Genomic DNA, 27,373 nt, shown 5'->3' on the forward strand with positions numbered 1-27,373 from the left:
GTGAAAAAATGATAATTGTTTTCAAATTTTTTCCCCAATTTTGGCACTTTTAATAAATATACACAAATTCTATCGGTCTAGTTTTACATCCTAAATGAAGTGCAATATGTGGCAAAAAACAATGTCAGAATCACTTGGATATGCAAAACCTTTACAGAGTTATGCTACGTTAAAATGACAGTGTCAGATTTCCAAAATGTGGCCTGGTCATTAAGGCACAAACAGGCTTGGTCACTAAGAGGTTAATGGTGTATCTGTATAGTAGGCTGATACCTGCTGCAGACAGGAAATGCTTTATGACATCTACACTACTGGTTGCATGGACTGTTCAGAGGACGAGCGGTACTGAAGAGATGAAGCAATGTTGTATCTGTTTGTTCTGCTCTGTTTCTTTATGACATGTAAGTGTTTCTAGTAGTAATCTGCAGTGTTCCGCCGGAGCCGTATACTACATAGAAGAATTGTTAGAGCGTTACATAATATGGAATGTTTAGAATGACAACAATGTAAAGAATGTTCTTAGGAGATATGAAAGATCATTCCATCCTAATGGCTGCCTCATTTTGCACAGGTGCGCGGACACAAGTAAGCATAAACCACGAACAGATTTCTCAAGTAAAACGTGCGAATACAGGGTCAACGGCCCGTATAGAGTGCAAGGTCGACTCCGACGCCTATGTTCATTGGTATGTGCAGAGACCAAATGAAGGACTGAAGAGGATTCTACATGTAAAAGGGAATAAAAAAACTTATGATGCCGGGTTTACTGACAGCAAGTATAAAGTGGAATATAGAGCGGACAATATTTATGTATTGGACATTGTTAAATTAGCTGCTGAGGATGAAGGCACTTATTACTGTGCAGCCTGGCAGCTGCCTTCACACACCGATACAAAGCCACAGGAAGCCTGTACAGAAAGTCACAGAATGTCACGCAAGTCAACAGGGGAAATAAGAATTGTAGGCACCACGTATGACACAGTCTTAACCGTTAACATATCTGCCTTTCACTAGTCAGACCGCACGTACAGATGTGCTTGGGGGGGGGGGGGGGTAATAAAGCAAATAGTTCTATTTACCAATTTAAGTGGGTTTGATGTTTTTAACCACACATAATCCTTTAGTGACCAACCATAGGGGCCGAGGCCAATGAAAGAAGGTTGGCGTGGGACCTCTAGTCCTTCCTGTTTAACCCCTTACATGCTGTGTTCAACAGCAACAGTGGTATGTAAGTGGATGACAAGGGAAGGGGGCTGCCCCTGTCCCTCAGCAGCACCCCACAATACAATCACAGGGTGCCAATGAAGTGCCATAGTAACTGAAGGCCTGATAAAGGCCTCCAGATCCGCCATGTAAACCAGCATTTTAGACCTTCTGGCAGGATCTGATGGGAGAACAGTGTTCAGACAGGCAGGTACATCATTGACCCATTCAAACGAGAATAGTTCAGTCTTTCATATTCGCTGTATAAGTGAGTGAGAAGGACTGAGCAATTGCTGTTTAAACCAGATAAGTTAACGAGGCAACGATGGTTTTTATGCCTGCACAAAATGAACAACGCACAAAAAGTGAATGATTATCGTCTGTCGTTCAGCCATTGGCTCGCTTTTACACCGAACGATTATCCTTCATTTTCGCTCATCAGTAATATTTTTGAACGAATCGTTGTGTCTAAAAGCACCTTTAAGAATCAAGCCAAAGAGTAAAAGTACCTTTACATAATCATCCCGTATACACACATATGCCAACAGGGCACTGAATGAGAAATTGCTCGTTGGAGTCACTTGGTTTTTGCTGAGAACTAGAAACCAAGCAAGTGTTGAGCCGTGTAAGCAGGAGCCGATTAGTGTCGGAGTGACTCCTGTTTTCTTGAGAATGGAGGCGGACCGCCAAAACGATTCGCGCCTGCTCCGGCTCCATGCATTTGTAAAGCACAGAAATGATAGTTGGGCGCAGGGGCGTAACTATAGGGGATGCGGTTGCACCTGGGCCCAGGAGCCTTAGGGGGCCCATAAGGCCCATCTTCTCTATACAGTAAGCCCAGTACTCTGAATAAAGCATTATAGTTGGGGGCCCTGTTACAGGTTTTGCATTGGGGCCTGGAAGCTTTAAGTTACACGTGTGGTTAGGCGGTAGCCTGTGGGACGACTGTTGTGCACTTATGTCCTACAGCTGTCTTGTAGAGGTACCCTAACTCATTTATATACTGTACAGTACATTCAGTTAAAGGAGTTTTCCATCTCTAAGAAATTGATGACCTATCCTCAGGATGGCTTTCCATACGCCCAGAAATAAAAATCCAGAGGTGTCAGGTCCAGAGAGCATGGGGCCGTTGCTTCCATTTGCCCCTACAAATCCAGTGCCGTGAAAATGTTACATTAAGAAACTCCATAACAATTCAGGTAAAGTGTGGAGGAACACGATCTTCTCATGAAATTGGAGAACTGCAAACTAATTTAACTTGTCTAGGTAATTGTGTGATGCCACAGGGCCTGCCACAAACAAAATAGACCAATCATGCCATCTCTGGAAGGAGCACAGCACACAATAATTTAAGGGTTATTATGCTCATGTTCAAGAAATTAATAGGGAGCTTCATTGGTCAATATTCTTAGGTTGTGCAATGGACATGCACTAATGGATTTGAGCATATATGGGTGTCCAGTTGCAAAGTGGCCAAGTTGTCCCCACTGGAGTGAGCTGGAGTCCAAAGAGCCAAATGGGCTGAAAAAGACTATTGCTGTCATTAAGGGTAACCAAAGCCGATGGCAGGTGGCTGTCGCTAACAAATAGAGAGACCTTTGCTGGAGGTGTAAAGGTGCAAATAGGCGTGCACCTGATTGTCCAATGGTCAGGAGACCAAAGGAAGCCTCTAAGCCAATGGTGGGTGGTGGAGTTCTGCAGCCTAATAGTGTGAGCTCTGTCCAATGTAGCTGATGAGTGTGTCCGGAGATGCTGCAGTGCCGTAAGAAGACTGGGTGAGGGGTGATGAGACCATTCTAGAGACTGGTAAAAGGGTGCAGAACGGACTTAAAAATTCTGATGGACTTGATGTCACAAATGTTTTGCAGGATGTGTCTTTTGCTAAAGTAAACGCTGAAAATGACAGAACGGAAATGCAGCAATGATGATGTAAAGTCCTGTGATGTGGATTACATGTCTTTCTTGCATGGTAACTAGCAACAATGAGAGATTGTTCTGTGATGAATAGGCTGTTACCAAGATTACCCAATGGGGCTGTTACCAAGATTACCCAATGGGGCTGTTAGAAGGATTAACCCAATGGGGCTGTTACCAAGATTGCCCAATGGGGCTGTTACCAAGATTAACCCAATGGGGCTGTTAGAAGGATTAACCCAATGGGGCTGTTACCAAGATTACCCAATGGGGCTGTTACCAAGATTAACCCAATGGGGCTGTTAGAAGGATTAACCCAATGTATGCTGTGGCAAAGAATGTTTTGGGTGAACGTGTTGCGATTCCTGCCCCTACATAAGATAAAGAATGGTGTGTAATGGGTGTTGCTGAACCCTGTGAGCTAGTGATTGAGCAAAATAATGATTCTGTTGCAGTAGTTACAGAGGTTGTATGTGAGATGAAAATAACAAAGTCAACCCTGAAGTGGCTGAAGTGTGTAATAAGACATTGCTGCCAGCTGACCAGACTAGGCATATAGCTGCTGCCATATGTGCAGCTGAGTTAAACTGCCACATTGATATTAGTATGTGTATTAGAGACTGTGTTGAGTCAGGCAACCCCTGAACTGTTGCGTACAGTTGTGAAAGCAGCAATTGCTCTAGAGCAGTGATGGCAAACGTTTTAGAGACCGAGTGCCAACATGTCAGGGGGCGGGGCTTATCACGATGTGTGATTTTACCTCTGTCGTTCTAGAAAGCACACGGCCGCTTCAAAATAGACAGCATGCAGATTTTGACTGCTTTTTGGATGCAGAAATGCTGCAGAATGTCCTCAGCGGAAATTTCTGTGGAAAACTCTGCAGCATTACCGCATCCAAAAAGCAGTCAAAATCTGCGCGCTGCCTATTCTGAAACTGCCCTGCACATTTCCGACACATGTAAACATACCCCAGCGATAATAGTGCCCCCCCCCCAGCAGCCCCCAGTGTAATAGTGACACCCCACAGCGGTAATAGCGACACCCCACAGCGGTCCCCAGCCGTAATAGCGACACCCCACAGTGCCCCCCAGTGGTAATAGCGACATCCCACAGTGGCCCCCAGCATAAAAGCGACACCCCAAGGTGGCCCCCAGCAGTAATAGCGACACCCCATAGCAACCCCCAGAATCATAGCGACATCCCACAGTGGTCCCCAGCAGTAATAGCGACACCCCATAGCAGCCCCCAGTATCATAGCGACATCCCACAGTGGCCCCAGCATAATAACGACACCGCACGGTGGCCCACAGCATAATAGTGACACCCCAAGGCGGCCCCTAACATAATCGCCACATTCCACTGCAGCCCCCAGCGTAATAGCGACACCCCACAGCGGCCCCCAGCATAATAGTGACACCCCAAAGCGGCCCCCAGCATAATAGTGACACCCAACTGCGGCCCCCAGTGTAATAGTGACATCCCACGGTGGCCCCCAGTGTAATAGTGACATCCCGTAGCAGCCCCCAGCATCATAGTGACATCCCAATGCGACCCCCAGCATAATAGTGACATCCCACGGCGACCCCCAGTGTAATAGTGACATCTCACAACGGCCCCCAGCGTAATAGCGACACCCCACGGCGGCCCCCAGCATAATAGCGACACCCCACGGCGGCCCCCAGCATAATAGTGACACCCCACAGCGGCCCCCAGCGTAATAGCGACACCTCACTGCGGCCCCCAGCATAATAGTGACATCCCACGGCAGCCCCCAGCATCATAGTGACCCCCCACAGCGGCCCCCAGCGTAATAGTGACATATCATAGCGGCCCCCAGTAGTAATAGTGACATCTCATAGCGGCTCCAGTAGTGATAGTGATATCCTATAGCGGCACCCAGTAGTAATAGTGACATCCTATAGCGTTCCCCAGCGTAATAGTGACATCCCATAGCGTCCCCCAGTAGTAATAGTGACATCCCATAGCGGCCCCAGTAGTAATAGTGACATCCCATATCGGCCCCCAGTAGTAATAGTGACATCCCATAGCGGCCTCCCCCCACTCCCTACTCAGTCACTCACAGTTGTGGTGTGCTCTCCTTCTGCACCTCAGCCTCTGTAGCTTCCATTCTCGTCACTGTCCTCTATGTCGGGGCTGCTGGCCAGGCCCTGCGCTGCCTGTGCTGGCACTCCAATGCCCCAGGCCCGCTGCTGTCAGCCTTGCCGCAGTCCTCCGCCCCCAGCCAATCAGAAGCTGGGGGCGTGAATCAGTGGGGTGACGGGTGTATTATGTCGCCACCCCTTACTTCCAGTGGCGACATATTACACCGGTACCGAGGAGACGTCGGGAAAGGAGGATCCCGGCTGCTACTGACGTTACAGTGTGCGCTGAGATCGGCACTGCTAGCAGCGCAGCTGGGTGAATGCTGGCAGGGAAGCCGTGGCCCCTGCTGGTATGCACAAGTGGTGAGCGGCCGATGGCGGCGCATGCCAGTAGGGAGGGCTCTGCTTGCCGCCTCTAGCACTCGTGCCAGAGGTTTTCCACCACTGCTCTAGTGAGTCAAATAGGAAATGTTAAAAAAATGTGTATTAATGCTGAAGTTACATGTAATGCGTTTACTGTGATTGCTGGAAAACCAAGGAGTGGTTTAGACAGTGCAATTTCCTGTGAAACTGATGTCATTGCTAGTAGCAACCAAACTTCTAATACATTGAAATGTAAATAAATGGGATGCAATTAAAGTGTAGGGGCTACAAAAGTGCACTGAGAAAGTTAATTTTTCCTGCCTGAGCTGCAGTACAATTAATGCAAGGGATAGTGAGTGGGCCAATGAGTTAAAAACAACTTTGCAGGGGCAGAAAGGAAAAGAGAAAAGTTTGGTGTCCTTGGGTTCTGAGGGAGATGTAGACCCACAGTTGGAAGGAAATGAAGCTGTTCATGCTAAAAATGAGAAGGCCAAGGGAAAAGCAAAAGAAGAATGTCACCCTACAAAGGATGAAGACTTGCAGAAGAAATAGTTAAGGTGACTGTTTATATAGAAGAGGCCGTGACCCAGTGATCATTGGCAGTTGCCCAGTTATGCTATCTTGCCAAAGAAGCTGAGAGGCAAAGGTAGAAGCCACCAGACAGAAGGCCAAAGCAGAACGGTTCATGACTGAGAAAGTGACTGCTATTCGTCATGTCACACCGCTGAAAATCCAGGTGAAAGAAGTCCTGAGGAAAAAGCTGAGTTGAGGGGCTCATCATGCAGTCGAGCAGTGGGGTAAAACACTTGTTGTGTATCAATCGTGTTACCGTCAAGAAGGTTAAGAGACTATAAAAGTCCAAAAGAGCACTGAAGGAGTGAGTAGAATAAATGAAGACTTAGTTGCAGAATCTGACATGTAAAAAAGTAGAGATGTTCCAGCTGAGAAGTATGAAAACAGCTTTCTGTGAAGAAGAAGACGGAGCATGGTCTTAGTCCTGAAGTGCTGATAGTTAGAGGTAAAGACAAGCGGGCAAGGCAGTCTGTCGTTGTTCCAGAAATGGTTGAAGAGGCAACAGTGCTTGAAGGATCCATAAGGCAAATGGTGAAAATGAAGATTGGTCAGAAACCCGAAGTGAGTAACACATATGAAAGTGATTGTCTTCTGGGAAGAACCTAACAGTAGTGAGAAGAGTCTTCCATGAAGTTCAGGCTGCTGTTCAGTTGAAGGTGGTGCAGAGTCCGGAAGATCCAACTGATATGTTCAACAAACACGATAGCAAATGTGAATTTGTGTTGAAAGTGCAGCTTGAGGTTAACATGAAGACTGTGGAAAGTAAAAAAAGGTTTGGAAGAAAGGGGGTGCTTTTTGCTTATTAATGAGGAGACAGCTGACTGGTTGTGTCTCCAGCACAGAAAGCCTTTTGGGTTTCTGAGCTCTGGGTCCATTTGCTAGTCCATGATGATCTGAGGGTTGGACTGCTGCTGAGCTCCTGCTGACCCAGTTGGAAAGAGCCTGTCTCTCAGCTCTGCAGGCGATTCTTTCCTACTCCTGGCTTAGTTTTTGCTCTGTTATGCATGATAGGGGTGCATCTTTCAAGATTATGATTAAGTGGTTGGCAAGGGCTTTGAATCCTCAGGAAAATCAGGCCTATATATTCGCAATGGACTCGAAGAATAAAGGGAGAGTTCACGACAAGCAATATCTTGGAGTGCTTTCAGAATTAATATAGTGAGTTATACAGTATTGGTAGCACAGGGGACATGTCGTCGGTTGATCAATATCTGAAGAAGCACGCCCCAACAGCGATACCGTTGGATAGCTCAGTGACGTTAGAGGAGGACCTTCTTAAGCAGGAGATTATCAAAGAATTGAAAATATGGAAGAGCACTGGACCTCATGGCTTTACACCCAGGTTTTATAAAGCCTGTGGAGAACTTATAGCTCCCTTCCTGAGTAGGGCCCTCAAGGTGGTCTCAGATAACTTCCCTTTTCCATCTCAGGCCCTGCAGGCCATTATAACAGTTATTCCGAAACCTGGTAGAGATCCAATGTCATGCGGGAACTATCGCCCGATCTCCGTACGAAAATGTTTATAACAAAATTTTTGCAAAAGTTATAGTCACCCGTTTGCAACCCATCACTCTGGAGATTATCAATAGGGATCAGGTGGGATTTGTCCCAGGGAGGAAGGCTAGGAACAACACAATAAGGATGCTTTCCTTGATTGAGAAGGCACGGGAGGCAAATAGCCCATTGTGCTTGCTCTCAGTCGATGCCAAGGAGGCCTTTGATCGAGTCAGCTGGGCTTTTTTGGAGGCCACGCTGAGGAGGATAGGACTGGGTACTAGGCTTCTGCAATGGATAATAGCCCTATATAACAACCCCACGACTCAACCTTATATGTATTGATGATGGAGTCACTAGCCAACGCCATTAGAGAAAATAAGGAAGTAGTGGGCTATAAAACAACCAAGAGTGAGCACAAGGTGACCTTGTTTGCTGACGACCTGTTGGTCTATAATACAAATCCCAGACGGGCATTACCCGCCATCTTACAAGAGTTTGACAGGTACAGCCCGGTTAGTAACTTTAAAATCAACCTGACTAAGTCGGAAATCCTGAACATCATGCTTACATCTTTGGAGACTGCACAGTTAAAGCCCTTGTTCCCTTTGAACTGGCGGGAGGATTGTATTAAATACTTGGGGGTGGTTCTGTCTCCTGATCCGGGGAAACTATTTGCTCTGAACTTTGAGCCTATGTTTTTCTCCAAAATGAAGGATCGAGATAGATGGCGACTGATGACTCTCTCGTGGTTTGGCAGAATAAATACCATCAAAATGAATTCCCTGCCCAGACTCCTCCACCTTTTTCAAACATTACCCATAAGGATCCCAAGAAATTATTTTGTCAGACTTCAAAAAGCAGTGATGCACTCTGTATGGAGAGGGACCAGGTCGCATCTTTGACATAGACTGCTGACTCAGTGGAATGATAGGGGTGGGAGGGGACTTCCGGATCTACGTCTCTACTATAGAGCTGCTATATGCAAAGTGGTGTTGGATTTGGTACAGGGGGAACCCACCAAACAATGGATTGAATTGGAGCAGGAAACTACTGGGGGACGGATCCAGGGGCTCTTCTGGTTGAGGGGAGGCCTGGGTAGACGGGGCATCAGGGATTCACCCTTCATGAACTCTGTTCTGAAGATTTGGGATAGTTTTGTGCCTTGCTGTGACCTAGTGAGGATTCCGGGCCCCTGGACACCCCCTGATTGGAAATACAGACTTCCCACAGGGAGACACAGGACTACCCTTGTTGGAGAGCTTGGGGACATCTATGGCATCTTGGTTGCCGGGGAGGATCGGGACACAGGGGGTGGCTATAGGGGGTCCTGGGAAAGGAAGCTGGGGAAAATTGTGTCAGAGGAGGATTGGTCCAAAGCGTTGTGCCTAACGCATAAGATGACAGTCTCAGGCAATCATTAAGAGCTAAATTATAAGCTGTGCACACAATGGTACCATACTCCTGTCCGCCTGGCCAGATTTTACCCGGGAGTTTCTGACCTATGCTGGAGTGCCAGACGGCGGTTGGGACGCTTACACACATAGGGTGGGCCTGTCCTCAGATCCTCACTCTCTGGAGGGACGTTGAGGGATTATATAACGTCTTAAGTAGGTGTTCTCTGATGCTCAAACAAGAGAAGTATCCTTTGATTTTTCCTTCTAGCAATGAGAGTTACGATTCCTCGACTCTGGAGATCACAGGTTTCCCCGTCAAGGTTGAACTGGGTGACAGCTCTAGACGATATAGGCCATATGGAGGAGCTCCGAGCTGGGGATGACAATAAATACTCCGCATTCCATGCCACGTGGGAGACATGGCTATCCTTTCGCAAATCAGCAGATTTGAAGGGTGGATGGTGAATGGGCTTTACCTAATCATTAAGAGGTCTAGAGGGTTTCAGGCAGATGTAGGTTCGAGGCATTTCTTACATGTTTTCTTATTACTTCCTCTTCTTCGTTATCTTTACTCGACTCCCCACTGAGTCATGTACATGTTTCCTTTCTATCCTATTCTTACATCTTTCCTATCCTATTTTTAGTTTCTATGGGCAACATTCGTCAGGGTCTGTACTCTAGGGTGGAATGGTTACAGTTTACAAAGATGTTTTTTTTGTTTTTCTCATAAGATAATAAATTGAGTTTGGCCTGTAAGATTTCTAGAGCAACCCTTCTAGAGGGTAATAATGTATTAAACCGAGAGACTTCTACTGAACAGCCACTAGCTGGTGAAAAGTGTATCACACAGACTCTTATCTCCATAGTCTCGAAAGTGTTTTGTTGATTTTTTTTTTTTTTGGAGCTGATTCTGTTATATTGTGTTTTTTGTAAAGTCTCTAATAAAAACACATTTTGAAGGCATCCTGTCGTGTTTAATCCAGCCGAACTGACAAAGGGTCTCGTCCCTGAAACGCGTTTTTACTTGCTGTTTTTGTTTTGTTAAATAATAAGGAAGTGCTTTCACGATCGCATACTGGACCTTAATCTTCTGCTAGCTTAGAGTGTTGCGCCTTCACACCAGTATTTTGCACACTCTTTTCGCTATACTCACACCCATCTTGGTGGAGCGTTATCTGGTTGGCAGCACCTCCATCATTTGAAACACTTCATACTCGAGAACTATTTCACCGCTCTCAGTAGGCCTTACTCTACCCTCCTTTTTCATCTTTGTTACTCACTTTTTAGATTTTCAGGCTAACATGGCAATCATCAGGTCACATGAAGGGCATCTTCACATGAGCATCATTTAGTCCTGTTATGGATTTGTTTTCACTATCCAGATTCTCGCCCATTAATAGTACAAGCAAGATAGGACTTGTAGTATTAACTATGTGCGGGAACGATAGGGCAGGACCTATCATCCCGCTTGTTTTTGCAAACTCGCTCTCTTTGGCGCAGAGATTGAATAGCCCGATAAAAAAAAACACGTTCATGCACAACTACGCTCTGTAGCGGCGAACATATTTGCACATATGGCCAGGTGAAGAAGCCCTAATGCTGTATGAATGTGAATTATACTTTCTTTACAATGACATGAATCCTAGAATGGTAGAGTTGGAAGGGACCTCCAGGGTCATCTAGTCCAACCCCTATTCACAGACTGAAATCCTAAAATAAAATATAACTTTTATTTAATTTTATTATAAAATCCTACAAGGAAAGGTGAGGGCTTCATAAAAGAAAACTGAATGTGTGTTCAGATGATGTATTTACTTATACGTTTCTTCTCGAGCAGTCACACAGGTATAGTAGTGGTGGACTGCTATAGTTGTCACAATAGTGATATTCTGGTAACTATGATCCTTGTTGTCCCATTTAGTATCAGACAATAGAGAAGGAATCCATACCAATTCCGTTATACATCAAGCTCTCGTCTGTCAGGCTCAACGCGTTTCCTCGCTTACGTGATTCATCAGGAGCAAAAGTATCATACAGATAGAAACCGATAATTGTCAAGGATCGTACACTCAATTATTTATGCCCAATTGCAGCATAAATTTAAATTAAGCGGATTGAGTGTATAGAGATAAATTACAAGCGTTTCGTACTTCCTCAATAAAATTTGAGTGGATAGCGCTATGTAATGTAGAAATCATCTGATCATCTATACAATTGATGAAATGCAAATGGGATACACATCCGCAGGCAATCTTCCATCAGTTGGATATGATCTGCCAGTGCCGAGATCACGGCTATGAAGGGTCCCAGAACACAATGCGTCTGAACGAGAAGAAAGTTGACAACTTCCTAACCTCACTTTCTGACCCTAATATCTGAGGGTTTACGTTCCCTCTTAAACCCAGGGGTAACAGCAAATAAACCTAGCCTATTATCCCTATCTATGCTCAGGCAAACAACACTAATCGCTGGAAGCCTGGCTACAGAGAGTGGTAAGTAAACAAAAACAAAAAATGTCAGATAAATCTGGCAGCAGCTCCAAGGCTGGGTTTAAGAGGGAACGTAAACCTTCAGATATTAGGGTCAGAAAGTGAGGTTAGGAAGTTGTCAACTTTCTTCTCGTTCAGACACATTTTGTTCTGGGACCCTTCATAGCCGTGATCTCGGCACTGGCAGATCATATCCAACTGATGAAAGATTGCCTGCGGATGTGTATCCCATTTGCATTTCATCAATTGTATAGATGATCAGATGATTTCTACATTACATAGCGCTTTCACTCAAATTTTATTGAGGAAGTACGAAACGCTTGTAATTTATCATTATACACTCAATCTGCTTAATTTAAATTTATGCTGCAATTGGGCATGAATAATTGAGTGCACGATCCTGGACAATTATCGGTTTCTATCTGTATGATACTTTTGCTCCTGATAAATCGCGTAACGAGGAAACGCGTTGAGCCTGACAGACGAGAGCTTGATGTATAACGGAATCGATATGGATTCCTTCTCTATTGTCTGATACTAAATGGAACAACAAGGATCATAGTTACCAGAATATCACTACTGTGACAACTATAGCAGTCCACCACTACTATACCTGTGTGACTGCTTGAGAAGAAACGTATAAGTAAATACATCATCTGAACACACATTCAGTTTTCTTTTATGAAGCCTTCACCTTTCCTTGTAGGATTTTATAATAAAATTAAATAAAAGTTATATTTTATTTTAGGATTTCAGTCTGTGAATAGAATAGATATATACTGATCTCCTGCAGCGGTGATTCTAGTCCAACCCCCTGCTCAGTGCAGGATCACTAAATCATCCCAGACAGGTATTTGTCCAGCCTTTGTTTGAAGACTTTCATTGAAGGAGAACTCCCCACCTCCCGTGGCAACCTGTTCCACTCATTGATCCCCTTCACTGTCTAATATCTAATCTGTGTCTCCCCCCTTTCAGTTTCATCCCATTGCTTCTAGTCTTTCCTTCTGCAGATGAGAATAGGGCTGATCCCTCTGCACTGTGACAGCCCTTCAGATATTTGTAGACAGCTATTAAGTCTCCTCTCAGCCTTCTCTTCTGCAAGCTAAACATTACCAGATCATTTAACCATTCCTCATATGACATGATTTGCAGACCGCTCACCATCTTGGTAACTCTTCTCTGAACTTGAAAATCACGGCCATAAAACTGGCTGAAACAAAACTATTGTTTTAATTGGTTTCGTTTTCACTATCGGGATTCTCACGCATTAATACTAAGCACAAGAAAAGATAGGACTTGCCTTATCTTTCTCGCACGTAGTTTTTCTAAATGCGAGAAAAGAGAGGGTAGGACTAGAGATGAGCGACCACACTCATCCGAGCTTGATGCTCGTTCGAGCATTAGGGTACTCGAGATGCTCGATACTTGAGACGAACACCATGCGGTACTCGAGTCAATTGCATTTCCTTCCCCGCATGTTTAGCGCCATTTTCTAGCCAATAAACATGCGGGGAAGACATTACCACTTTCTGCTATGACGTGTCAACCCTATCCCACCCCACAGTAGTGAGTGGTTGTCGGGATCAGGTGACCGCCGAGTACTTAAACTGGTCCTGCCCGCGGCTCGCCTCAGACGCATGCTGGCAGAGGTTAGGGAAAGTGCTGATGCTGATATAGGTAAAGTGTTAGAGTAGGATCCTCTCTTCAAAAACCCCAATGGTCCTTCTTAGGGCTACTCCTCATTGTGTGCATTACTGTTGTGGCTGGCTGGGAGCAGTAGTGCACCATTTTTTTTAAGCATCTAGGCCTGTGCAGAGCATTTCATCTATACTGTTCTGTGTGTGCAGTGCATTAGGCAGAGGTCTCATCGCTAAACGGTACTTTAATATTTCCTGGGCCACTGCAGACCATTTCAGCTATACCATTCTATGTGTGCAGTGATTTATGGCAGAGGTCTCATCGCTAAACGGTACTCTAATATTTCCTCGGCCACTGCAGATCATTTCAGCTATATCGTTCTATGTGTGCAGTGCATTAGGTGGAGGTCTCATCGCTAAACGGTACTCTAATATTTCCTGGGCCACTGCAGACTATTTCAGCTATATAGGTCTATGTGTGCAGTGCATTAGGCAGAGGTCTTATCGCTAAATGGTGCTCTAATATTTCCTGGGCCACTGCAGAACATTTCACAGATACCATTCTCTGTGTTAGGTGAAGTAGCCGCAGTTATCAGCACTATCCACTGGCTTTAGATTTTTCTGCCCATGTGCAGAGCGTCTCACAATACCCTTTTCTTGGGGGTGGTGAAGTAGCCACAGTTATCAGCACTATCCACTGGCTTTAGAGTTTCCTGCCCCTGTGCAGAGCGTCTCACAATACCCTTTCCTTGGGTATTGAAGTAGCCGTAGTTATCAGCACTATCAACTGGCTTTAGAGTTTTCTGCCCCTGTACAGAGCGTCTCACAATACCCTTTCCTTGGGTGCGGTGAAGTAGCCGCAGTTTTTAGCACTATCCACTGGCTATATAGCTTTCTGCCCCTGTGCAGAGCATCTCACAATACCCTATCCTTGGGTGCGGTGAAGTAGCCGCAGTTACCAGCACTATTCACTGGCTTTAGGTTTTCTGCCCCTGTGCAGAGCATCTCACAATACCCTTTCATTGGGTGCGGTGAAGTAGCCGCAGTTATCAGCACTATCCACTGGCTTTAGAGTTTTCTGGCCCTGTCCAGAGCGTCTCACAATAACCTTTCCTTGGGTGCGGTGAAGTAGCCGCAGTTATCAGCACTATCCACTGGCTTTAGAGTTTTCTGCCCCTGTGCAGAGCGTCTCACAATACCCTTTCCTTCAGTGCGGTGAAGTAGCCGCAATTATCAGCACTGTCCACTGGCTTTATAGCTTTCTGTCCCTGTGCAGAGTGTCTCACAATACCCTTTCCTTGGATGCGGTGAAGTAGCTGCAGTTATCAGCACTATCCACTGGCTTTAGAGTTTTCTGCCCCGTGCAGAGCATCTCACAATACCCTTTCCTTGGGTGCGGTGAAGTAGCCGCAGTTATTAGCACTGTACACTGGATTTATAGCTTTCTGCCCCTATGCAGAGTGTCTCACAATACCCTTTTTTAGGTGCGGTGAAGTAGCCGCAGTTATCAGCACTATCCACTGGCTTTAGAGTTTTCTGCTCCTGTGCAGAGTGTCTCACAATACCCTTTCCTTGGGGGATTGAGGTAGCCAAAGTTACCAGCACTATCCACTGGCTTTCTAGTTTTCTCCCACTCCATACAGCCTCTCTTATATACAAGTCTCTGTGAGCGGTAAATGACCCCTAGGTATCAGCACAAGACTGCGGTTTAATTTTTCCCGATCACAGCATAGAGCCTTCGGTATCTACAAGTCTCTGTGTGCGGTGAATTAGCCACAGTTCTCAGCGCTATACGGTGGGGTAATTTATTTGGGGCCTGCTCTATATTGAATCTGAAATGATGAGGAGTAGGGGTAAGGGTCGCGGACGTGGATGCGGGCACGGGTGTCCAAGTGAGGGTGTGGGCACAGGCTGAGGTCCTGGGCGGGGTGAATCACAGCCATCTGCTGAGGGATTAGGAGAGCACCAAGTCCCTATGCTCCCCAGCTTCATATCACAATTTGGGGGCCCGCGTGGTAGACCTTTAATACAAGCAGAGCAGTGCGAGCAGGTCCTGTCATGAATGGCAGATAGCGCGCCCAGCAATGTATCGAACCCCCAGTCTTCTACGCAGTCCACTACTCCCAGCCTAGAGACTGCAACTCTGAATCCTCTGGCTGCTCCTCCTTCCTTCCAGCTTCGTCACTCCAGGAAAATGACAGATTCTGGGCAGGCAGACTCCCAGGAACTGTTCTCAGGTCCCTGGCCAGAATGGGAAAAAACAGTTCCTCTCTCACCTGAGGAGTTTGTCGTGACCAATGCCCAAACTTTGGAAAGTTCCCGGAGTCCAGGTGATGAGGCTGGGGACTTCCGGAAACTGTCTCAAGAACTTTTTGTTGATGAGGATGAGACACAGTTGTCTGTCAGTGAGGTAGTAGTAAGGGCAGTAAGTCCAAGGGAGGAGCGCACAGAGTATTTGGAGGAAGAGCTGCTAGACAATGAGGTAACTGAGCCCACCTGCCTTGCTAAGCCTACTGAAGACAGGGCTTCAGAGGGGGAGGCAAGTGCAGCAGCAGGACAGGTTGAAAGAGGCAGTGGGGTGGCCAGGGGGAGAGGCAGGGCCAGAGCAAAGAATCCCCCAACTGTTTTTCGCAGCACCCCCTCGCGACAAGCCTCCATGCAGAGGGCTAGGTGTTCAAGGGTGTGCCTCGCCCTACACCAGCATGTCTCTCGCAACATTAACCATGCCCTCACCAACGCAGTTACAGGGAAGGTCCACTTAACAACAGACACATCGGCAAGTACTGGCGGGCAGGGACACTATATCTCCCTGACAGCACAATAGGTGAACTTGGTGAAGCCTGGGACCGCTCATGTGCCACCCACACCAAGAATAGTGGGTCCTACCTCGATGCTGGTATGCCACCTCCTCCTCTGCCACCTCCACCTCTCAATTAAGAAGTGTGAGCACGTCGCCAGCAGTCGGTAGCGTGTGGCGCGGCAGCACAGGGGTGGGCAAGCGGCAGCAAGCCGTGCTGAAACTAATCAGCTTAGGTGACAAGAGGCACACAGCTCCCGAGCTGTTACAGGGTCTGACAGAGCAGACCAACTTCTGGCTATCGCCGCTGTGCCTCCAACCGGGCATGGTCGTGTGTGACAATGGCCGTAACCTGGTGGCGGCTCTGCAGCTTGGCAGCCTCACACAAGTGCCATGCCTGGCCCACGTCTTCAATCTGGTGGTTCAGCGGTTTCTGAAAAACTCCCCCCACTTGTCTTACATGCTTGACAAGGTGCGCCACGTGTGCGCACATTTCCGCAAGTCCACCACAGATGCTGCCACCCTCAGGACACTGCAACGTCGGTTTCAGCTGCCAGAGCACCGACTGCCGTGTGACGTGCCCACGTGCTGGAATTCTACGCTATACATGTTGGCCAGGCTTTACGAGCAGCGTCGAGCAATTGTGGAATACCAGCTGCAACATGGGCGGTGGAGTGGTAGTCAGCCTGCGCAGTTCTTTACTGAGGAGTGGGCATGGATGGCAGACATCTGCTGGGTCCTCGGAAACTTTGAGCAGTCTAGCCAAATGGTGAGCGGCGATGCAGCCATCATTAGCGTTACAATCCCACTGCTTTGCCTGCTAAGAAGTTCGCTGCTAAGCATAAAGGACGACGCTTTGCACTTAGAACAGGAGATGGGGGTGACAGTATGTCGCTTGATAGCCAGAGCACCCTCATGTCTATATCTCAGCGCATTTTGGAGGAGGAGGAAGGGGAGGGGAGGAGGAGGAGGGGGGGAAAGAGACTGCTGGCTACATTGCAGAGGGTACCCATGCTGCTTGCCTCTCATCTGTTCAGTGTGTATAGGCTGAAGAGGAGAGGGATGAGGAGCATCTTCCTAGTGAGGGCAGCAATGTGTTGCGTACTGGGACTCTGGCACACATGGCTGACTTCATGTTGGGCTGCCTTTTCCGTGACCCTCCCGTTAGACGCATTCTGGCCAACACGGATTACTGGGTGTACACCCTTCTTTACCCACAATATAAGAAGAACCTTTCCCCTCTCATTCCCATAGAGGAAATGAATATGAGAGTGATGCAATACCACAGGGCCCTGGTGGAAAAAGTGATGCTAAAGTTCCCATCTGACAGCGCTAGCGGTAGAAGATGCAGTTCAGAGGGCCAACTAGCAGGGGAGGCGCGGGGATCAGGCAGCATGTCCAGCGCAGGCAGGGGAAAACTCTCCAAGGCCTTTGCCAGTTTTATGGCTCCCCAGCAAGACTGTGCCACCACTCCCCAGTCAAGACTGAGTCGAAGGGAGCACTGTAAAAAGATGGTGAGGGAGTACATAGTTTATCGTACCACCATCCTCTGTGATGCCTCTGCTCCATACAACTATTGGGTGTCAAAGCTGGACACGTAGCACGAAATTGCGCTTTACGCCCTCGAGGTACTGGCCTGCCCTGCCGTTAGTGTCTTGACAGAGAGGGTGTTTAGTGCTGCTGGGGGGAATCATCACAGATAAGCATACCTGCCTGTCAACTGTATACCGGCGTATAAGGCGACGGGGCGTATAAGACGACGCCCAACTGTCACCTTATACGCCGGGAATACAGCGGAGCAAAAAAAAAAATCATTACTCACCTCCCCCGGCATTCTGCGGCGCTGCTGCAGGATGTCACTCCCTCCTGGTCCCTGGCAGAGCATTGCTTTCTGGACGCAGGGCTTGAAATCCCCGCCTCCAGAAAACACACGTGCCTTCAGCCAATCACAGCCATTCAATGATGTCATTGAATGGCTGTGATTGGCTGACGGCGTGTGTTAGCTAATCACAGTAGCTTTCTGGAGGCGGGGATTTCAAGCCCTGCGTCCAGAAAGGAATTCTCTGCCAGGGACCAGGAGGGAGCGACAGCCTGCAGCAGCGCCGCTGAACGCCGGGGGAGGTGAGTAATGATTTTTTTTTTGACACTTTCTTTTTTTTGTATTACCGGCATTTAAGACGACCCCCGACTTCAGAGCAGAGTTTTCGGGGTTCAAAAGTCGTCTTATACGCCAGTATATACGGTATATACTTACCTTGTCCCGGCAGACGGAGTTCAGCGCGGCCGGCCTACAGTGGGTGTGAAGGGGGTGTGAGTCAGACCTGCCCCTTGATTGGCTCAGCGCTGAGCCAATCAGAGGCAGGTCTGACTCACACCCCCTTCACACCCACTGCCGGCCGCCGCGGCTGAACTCTGTCTGCCGGGACAAGGTAAGTATATATTTTTTTTTTATTTTAACACATTTCTGGATGAATTGCAGGGAAGGGCTTATATATTTAAGCCCTTCCCGACAATTCATCCAGCGCACGCCGGCAGCCCATTGCTTTCAGTGGAACCTGCTGTATTGCCGGCTCCATTGAATTCAATGGGCAAACATCGTTCTTCTCTGCCACAGCTGTTACTGCTGTGGCAGAGAAGAATGATTTGTCTTCTATATGTTCTCAATGGGGTCGGCGCTGCTGCCGCCGGCCCCATTGAGTGCATATAGAGAAGAGAACAGGAATCGCAGATCGCAGATAGGTGCGATCTGCGATTTCTGACTATGGCCTAAGAAGGACCGTTGGGGTTCTTGAAGCCTAAAATCACTCCTAACGCTCTCCCTATAGCAGCTCCGGCACCAGCAGCACTTTCAATGATCTCTGTCAGAATGCATCTGTGGTGAGCCGCGGGCGGGCAGATTTTAATACTCGGGTGACACCTGATCTCGCCAGCCACTCACTGCAGGGGGGTGGTATTGGGCTTGAACGTCGCAGGGGGAAGTTGTAATGCCTTCCCTGTCTTTCTATTGGCCAGAAAAGCGCGCTAATGTCTCAGAGATGAAAGTGAAAGTAACTCGAACATCGCGTGGGGCTCGTTACGAGTAACGAGCATCTCGAACACGCTAATACTCGAACGAGCATCAAGCTCGGACGAGTACGCTCGCTCATCTCTAGTAGGGACATCTGTTGAAATGTTTTTAAGAGGTGCCCCGGAACCTGTGCCGGAAGAGCTCGAAAGAAATAAAGGAAGGAATGATATCTTCAGGGAGTTCACCCTTCCTATCCATGATATGTGGCATCGGTTCCAACTTTCTAGTAATTGACGTAGTTTGCGGAGGAGTGGTATATAGTTTTGTGTGTACAGTAGGTCGTAGGAGTTAGTCAGGTGCACTCCCAGGTAGTCCAGCAACTCCCCCATCTATTGGAATGAAAAGTTAGATTTCAGTTGAGAGAGTGTGCTTGAGGGCATAGTGAGGTTAAAGGCTTTTGATTTTGCTTCATTGATTTTTAAGCTGGAGATCGACCCGAACCTGGACAGTTCCGCCAAAAGATTAGGAATTGTAATGTGGGGGGATGATATTATGGCAAGGATGTCGTCTGCAAACATACTAATTTTATGGTGTACTCCGGCCAGTTCAATTCCTCTTATGTCGGGGTTGTTGCAGATTTTTATGGCTAGTGGCTCTAAAGCTAAAATGAAAAGGAGTGGGGAAAGTGGACAGCCCTGCCTCGTGCCCCGCTGAATAGTGAAATTAGCAGAGCAAAAGCCTTTGTAGAGGACAAAGGCTTTAGGATAATTATAAAGAATTCGTAGCCAAGATAAGAATTCTGTAGGGAACTTCCAGTGTTCTAAGACTGAGAACAGGTATGACCAGCTCAGGGTATCGAAAGCTTTGTAGACATCCAGGGAAAGTAACATTGCCGGGATGCCCCTAGTTTGGCAGATATGTGTCAAATGTGTTATTCTACGGTTACTATCTGGGGCCTGGCGGCCAGGGACAAAGCCTACCTGGTCTTTTCCTATAATGGATGGTAGGATTGTATTCAGTCTTGTGGCTAGGATCTTTGTTAGGAGTTTTATGTCAATATTAATTAAGGATATAGGCCGGTAATTTTGTTTGTCTAATGGGTCTCTATCTGGTTTGGGGATCATGGATATTGCTGCCCATAGTGAGGTTTGTCCTGCTTGTTGGCCTTCTCGCATTGCGTTAAAATAATTTGCTAAGTGGGTGTGAAGAAACGGAGAGAATTTTTTGTAGTATGTGGCCGTGAAGCCGTCCGGTCCCGGGCGTTTGTTTACTTTTAATATTTTTATCACATCTTTACCTCTTCTGGGGTGATTTTTGCAGCTAAATGTTCTAAGAATGTCTCTGGGAGAGTGGGGAATGTAGTTTCTCTTAGATATGTATGTACTTGTTCGGTTGGTGTGTTTTGTGGTTGGGAGTATAACTTAGATAAGAATTGTCTAAATTCAGTTAATATGGTCAATGGATTTGCCGTAATTGCACCATGCTTTGTGCAAAGTCGCACAAAAGGGCTAATTATAGGGTTTGCGCGTAATCTTCGAGCTAGTGGAGTTGATGGTTTGTTGTTTAAAATATAGTGTCGTTGTCGGGACCAGCGTATTTTTCGTTCAACTATGTCCGTGATACATAGATCTAGTTCTGTCCTAGCTTGCATGAGCTCTCTAATATTATCTCGTGATGGGTGTTTTTTAGCGACTTCTTCTAATTGTAGTACTTTTTTCTCTAGGTCCGTTTGTCTTTGTAAATGTTCTCATTTTACTTGTGATGATATTCGGATGAATATGCCCCGAAGTACAACGTTGTGGGCTTCCCATAGGGAGATAGGGGATGTAACGGAGGGGCTGTTAAGGCTAAAGTATTCCTAAAGTTGAGGCGTTATTGAGGTCACTATGTCAGGACGTGCTAGTAATGAGTCGTTAATAGTCCAAGAGGTGTTAGTGGGCTTTGACATTAAGGAATCACAGGTAATGGATACTGGGCTATGATCTGACCAGGGAACCAAAAGAATCTTGGAGTGCGATATTTGTGGTAAAAATGAAGCTGGTACTAATATATGATCAATTCTTCTGTATAAAGAGTGTGGGGCAGAGTAATGTGTGAAATCTTTAACAGTGGGATTAACTTCCCGCCAGGAATCCACAAGGTGGTATTGTAAAAGAAGCTTTTTGAAGTTGTAAGAAATGGAGTGTTGTGGGTTTATATGGGATGTCGGGAGAGTTACCGCGTTTCTGTCCAGGTTCGGGTCTAATATACAGTTGCAATCTCCGCACAAAACTACTGTACCAATTTTGTTGGCTTCTACTGTTTCCAGTAGTTTTGTTAAAAAGTAGACCTGACCGGAGTTTGGGGCATAGTATGCTACTATGGTGATTGGGACATCTTGGATAACTCCTGTCAGAATTAGGGAGCGGCCTTCGGGGTCCGATATAGTGGAGGTGTGAGTGAAAGGGACAGAGCAACCAAAACAGATTGTCATTCCTTTTGTTTTAGATGGTCCAGTAGACGAAAAGAAGATAGGGTAATGAGGAGAAAGATACCGCGGGGAGGAGTGGTCCAAGAAATGGGTCTCTTGTAGGCACACTATATCAGCATGAATGCTTTTATAATAGCGGAAAGCTTTGGATCGTTTGCTGGGGGAGTTGAATCCCTGCACGTTGTGCGAGATTATTTTTAAATCCATGGGAGGGTATTTGTGGGGCTATTGTAATTGGAGAGTATTCTGATATCTATTTCCCGAGAGAGAGAGAGAAGGGGGGGGGGATGTGGGAGGTGGAGGGCAAGGGGGGAAAGAGGCCAACATTGTGAAATAACATTGTACATTTGACAATGAACTTGTCTGCGAAAAGCTGCTTTTGTGAACTTAGCAGCAACTACTGTCAGAAATGGCACACCTTGTAGGTGCCAGAGAGGAACTGTAAATAACAATACAATTAAGAGAATTATGGTAAGGAGACTTCCTGTGGGGGGGAAGGGTATAGGAAGGGAAGGGGGAGACTTTGGTAGAGGGCCGACAAGGGGGGGGGGGGGGAGGAGAGAGTAAAAGAAAGATAAATGATAATTAAAAAAAACAACATATGTCTATATATACTTATTTACATGCACAAACATATACATACCTACATAGGAGAAAAAGGGTAGGAGGGATAAGGGGAAAAAAATAAATAAATAAATTTGTCTATATATATACTTATATACATACATGAATATACACATACATAGATAGGAAAAGATGGGTAAGAGAAATAAGGCAGAGGAAGAAAAGAGAGGAAGGGAAAAAAAGGGAGGGGGTTATAAAGGTTCAAGTTAACTACTACATTTCTTTACTTGTGTTGAATGTGTTGTCCAAAGGAGACTGACGTCAAAATCCCCTCAACCCTCAGGTAGTGGATCTGCTGTCAACTCTAGAGGGCATAAGTCCTTCTATATAGTTCGGAAAACATGAGGGGCGGCTGTAAAAGTAATGTTAAGTCTCGTGGGGCTGTGGTTTGGACTATGCGGGCTTTCTACTTGTCCCAAGTATTAATGTCTGGTTTTAGTTGAAGGAGAAAAAGTATCTATCAGGCCCAATATAGCAACAAGGGATATCGGAAAAACCCCCGTCCGTGGATGATGTCCTGGTCCTGCCGGTAGGTCTTGTTGCGATGGAAAGGTTAGGCTTGCCCTCTTTCTCTCTTCCTCTCGTCGGCCGCATAACGGTTTGTCAGAGGGTCCAAAAAGACGTCAAACGTTTGAAGGGTAGATGTTTCAAGAAGAAATTCTTGGGGCTAAAAGTAGTGCTTCCTGCTCAAAGGCAGGTCTGTGTTAACACTCATGGCTCTTTATCATTCTCGTCGGATCTCCTGAGTGATCTAGTAGGTTGCGAGTTATTTGGGGAGTCTTGGACTGGTTGTTGGAATTGCAAGTCTTCGAAGCATCATCTCGCTCCTTCTTTGGATAAGACAGTGTGGGATCTATCTTGAAAAGTGAAGGTAAAGCGAAATGGGAACCCCCACCTATATTGAATTATTTTCTGTTGAAGAATCTCCAAGTAGGGTTTGAGGGCTCTCCTTTTTGCCAGTGTCGAGGGAGCCAGGTCTGGGAAAATTTGGTAGTCGTGACCCTGGAAGTTTAGTTTTTGTGCCGATCGAGCTGCTCGGAGAATTTGTTCTTTTGTACGGTGGTAAAAGTTTTTAAAGTTTTAAAAGTTTAACTTAAACCAATTTTTTCGGAGGGCTGCCTCCAGGCTCTGTTACAAATTAAGCAACAACGAGCTGTATCTTTAAAAAATGTTTATGCGTTTCACCTGCCCTCGGGGTTCAGCGATTTTTCATGGATACACTTGTACTCTTGGTACACCAATTTTTCAGGCTCTCGCCTATATTGATAGCAAATTAATTTTTCCGGGCTTCGCCTATACTCTCGGTAAACAAATTTTTACAGGTGTTTGCCTATACTCTTGGTACACCAATGTTTCAGGGGTTCGCCTATACTCTTCCTACAGAAATGTTTCAGGGGTCTGCCTATACACTTGCTACTGAAAGGTTTTAGGGGTTCGCCTAAACTCTTGGTACAGTAATGTTTCAGGGGTTCGCCTATACTCTTGCTACAGAAATGTTTCAGGGGTCCACCTATACTGTGGGTGCACAAAACCTTCCTATAGCGGTGTTCAGCTGTCTGGCACAAATGCACAGAATGAATTGGGCAGAAGTGTGGGCCGAGGCCGAGGTCCTGGATGGGGTGAAACACTGCCATGTTTGGGCATTCTCATTTCTTCATGTGTAATACTGTCTTTGGGTTTTATGGGTTCGCCTATGCTGTGGGTGCACAAAGACTTCCCATTGCGTTGTTTTACCTGTCTGGCACAAATACACTGACTGACTTGGGTAGGGTGCAGACAGCTTTCCCATAGCGGTGTTCAGCTGTCTGGCACAAATACACAGAATGACTTGGGCAGAAGTGTGAACCGAGGCTGAGGTCCTAGGCAGGGTGAAACTCTGCCATGTTTGGGCGCTCTCATTTCTTCATGTGTAATACTGTCTTTGGGTTTCATGGGCTCGCCTATGCTGTGGGTGCACAAAGTTTTCCCTGCGTGGTGTTCAGCTATCTGACACATACACAGAATGAATTGTGTGGGGACACATGGATTTTCCATAGCTATGTAACTCACGGCACATTGGGTCAACTAGGTGGAGGCTGGGACCGAGCCTTGCCCTGGGCCTGCTTACGTGCTTCCCACACAGAGTATTGCAGGTCCTACCTCGGTTATGATTTCTCGGGCTTATTATGCCACCTCCTCCTCCTCCTCGGGGTCTGGGGATCAGCGTTGGTCGGCATGTATTATCTCTTGTGCTACAAATTACCGCAGTTATCCGAGATACTGGATTGGAGCGTTTACAGGAAGCAAAGCGGATTTCATGAGACTTTTACAGGGTCACTGTATACCTGTGGTGGCTACGTTTGCGACACTTCCTGCTTCAAACCAATCTTTGGTATTAGTATGCGCTGCTGCATTGTGGAGATGTGTAGAAGTGCTGGCATCTGAGTCCCCTTTATGCCCACGTTTACGGCTCCTAACAATTTTGTGGCAGAGGTGACACAGAATTGGAATGGTGATCATACGTCAATTTAACATCAACTCTCATCAGCATTGTGGGCTATCGCCCACACTTTCAAAGAGGGTCGCTGCCAGGCCCTGCCAACCCTCTGCAGTGTGTGTGTCTCCGGTTCCTCCTCATCGAAGACGCACTTATAAATAGACATGAGGGTGGTGTGGCTATCAAGCAAGCGTGTGGCATGAGGGCAGCTGAACGCTGCGCAGGGAAAAATTTGAGTACGCTGTGGACGCAGGCTCATGCGGATGATTGGACAGCAATGCCATCATGTAACACAGGAGAAGAGGCAGCGGTGTCACCCGCAGGTGGTGATTGTCCTTGGTTGCAGGTAGTGTGATGGTTAGCTAAGATGTGCCAGCACGTGTGCCTTGCTGCTTATGGTCTGTCCCAAGTAAACTGTTAGGGGGGTGACCACCAGGCTCTTGCCCCCAATTTGGCTTAATAATTGGACCTGCGAGCCTCAGATGCACCCATGCATGCTGCCCCTGCCCTTCCCTATCAGTTTCTGTGGTGTTTCCATGACTTTCTGATGTTTTCAGGTGTTTCACACAACCTCCCCCATGCGGAGCATCGGTCAGCATGAAAAATGCTTGAATCCCCCACTGACTCCAATGGGGTTCATTACTCGAAGCGAACTCTTGAAAAATTTGAGTTGAGAAACGAGCACCCGAGCATTTTGGTGCTCGCTCATCTCTAGGTAGGACTTATCTTCCCATTTATTTATTTATTTATTTTTTAATAGTTGAAAAAAGTCCCCAGGCCATGCGTTAGTACGCTCTATAGCGTCACGCGTATTAGCTCATGTGCCCATCTTATTAAGTCCTGACATGGGTGTTAAAAATCTCTGTACAGCGCTGCACAACAAGTTGGCACAATGAAAGCAACGGAAAATTAGTGCCAGGTGTGTTATATTCTATTGTTAGCTGCAATGAAAATCCACAAAAGCAAAAAAAAATAATTAAAAGTGCCTTATAGCAATTATTGGCTCGTATGTGAACTTCAGTTATATTTCTGTCCCTGCTCTGTCAGCCCGCAGCGCACCCGCCCCATGAGTCCATGTCTGCCAATGACTTTTTGAAGTTAAGAATAGAAGTTCCTGTGTGGCGCTGAAGTCGTGTTTGAAAGTTTTTGTAAAGGATAATTTCACAGTGATCATCTAAAGAGTTTGGCAGCGGCACGCAGGTCATCATAAGCGGTAAGTACAAGCAGCACCTGTCTCAGACAAGAATTACTACTTAATGCATGTCATAGCTATAAAGACAAACTGTAGAACAGGAAAGCTGTAAATATTGTTCAGGGATGAAAGAAGTGAAGACCAAAACTATATTGCTAAATAAAACAATCCTAGTCACACGTGTGTGTATCTATATATGTGTGTATATATATATATATATATATATATATATATATATATGTCTTTTCAGTATTTTTTGTTAGACACATTGCATTAGTTGCATTACACTGTGATTGTGATATATATATATATATATATATATATATATATATATATATATATATATATACATATATGTACCTAAAACCTATGCCAATTGGAATTTAGTGAGCCCCTTTGGCAGTATACCAGTAATTGTTTTTTGGTGTTCTTACACAGATAATTTTAGGAATATTGAGCTTTAGCATTGGGGCCTCATTCACACAACAGAATCTACATGTTTTCTGTGTCTGATTATTTCTGTGTAGTTTATAACAAAAAAGCATTGACATGTTCCCAACAAATGCTATAAACGTGTACGTGATACACATGCACTGCGCACATTCTCTATAATCTTCTCCACCAATGTAACAGTAGCTACAATAAAGTAGGTATGAGAATTTTTTTTTTGTACTTCAGTTTTAAATAATCCGCAAATAAAGATAGTCTAGCAAGATAATGGGAATTGCGCAAGAAGTATAAAACGGGGCAATGATAACCAATTAGGCTTCTCTGAATTAAAAAAAAACAACCTAATCATAGTAAATGTTGTGCTGGCATTTGTTTTAGGCTGCTTTCTCAAGACCGTTTGTGTTTTTAAACTCAGCTGATCGCGGCTAAAAGTCGCATGAATGAAGAATAGCTGCGATCAAGTCCCAAGGTTTAGCCATGTTTTCCTGTCCATTTACAGAGGTGCCGGTGCCGTATCGGCGAAAAAACACGCTGCTGTGCAGAGGTCCCTCTGTCGGCCAAAATCCTCAAGAATTACTATTAATGCTTAAATAGAGGCAGATGTCGTCTTTTCCCAGCGTTTGACAGAGCTAAACTCCCTCCCAATCACTTTTTTTCAGCTCCCGTAGAAGTTTATGGGAGCCTACAGCATATCTCAGTAAAAGATAGGGCAATGTGGCTACAATAACTGCGTATACACGGTCGCGTGAATAAGGCCTTCGGCTGCCTTTCTATAGGCTCTTTACTTTGGCCGGTTCTACATGCTTTACTGAACACTTTATATAACATATACAATATGTATTGAGTCCTGTTAATGCAGATTAAATGTATTTCACTGTATAACTATATTTCATTTTGGCTGTTACTAGACGGGCCGTACATAAGGTAGCCCAGGGGTTTAATTAAGCACAATTGATTACCCATTATGTACCTCAGGCTGAAATGGACATTGCCATATAATGTAATATTGGAGTCCCATCTGTATGAATACAGTATAAATATATATACTTCAGTAACTATAATCACTGAATGACCTTGTTCTGATTCTGACATCAACATCATTTCATATAATCTCATAAATTGTAATGCAAAATATAGAACTCCTTTCTTAAAGCCCAAAGCGACTTTATCTTCAGGTTCCAACTT

General features: G+C 46.0%; 1 protein-coding gene across 1 annotated transcript in view; it reads left to right on the top strand.

The window, feature by feature from the left end:
* The first annotated feature begins 326 nt into the window (after window positions 1-326).
* The window catches only part of LOC136586797 (immunoglobulin kappa light chain-like), a 38,119-nt gene continuing 11,072 nt past the window's right edge, over window positions 327-27,373 (top strand). Inside the window, exons 1-3 of the mRNA XM_066585030.1 lie at window positions 327-401; window positions 572-879; window positions 25,717-25,759. Coding sequence (XP_066441127.1) covers window positions 362-401; window positions 572-879; window positions 25,717-25,759 — 391 coding nt within the window. The 5' untranslated portion in view covers window positions 327-361. The remainder of the gene's footprint in view (window positions 402-571; window positions 880-25,716; window positions 25,760-27,373) is intronic.

This window comes from Eleutherodactylus coqui, chromosome 12 (genome assembly GCF_035609145.1).
Source record: "Eleutherodactylus coqui strain aEleCoq1 chromosome 12, aEleCoq1.hap1, whole genome shotgun sequence".
Lineage (NCBI taxonomy): Eukaryota > Metazoa > Chordata > Amphibia > Anura > Eleutherodactylidae > Eleutherodactylus > Eleutherodactylus coqui.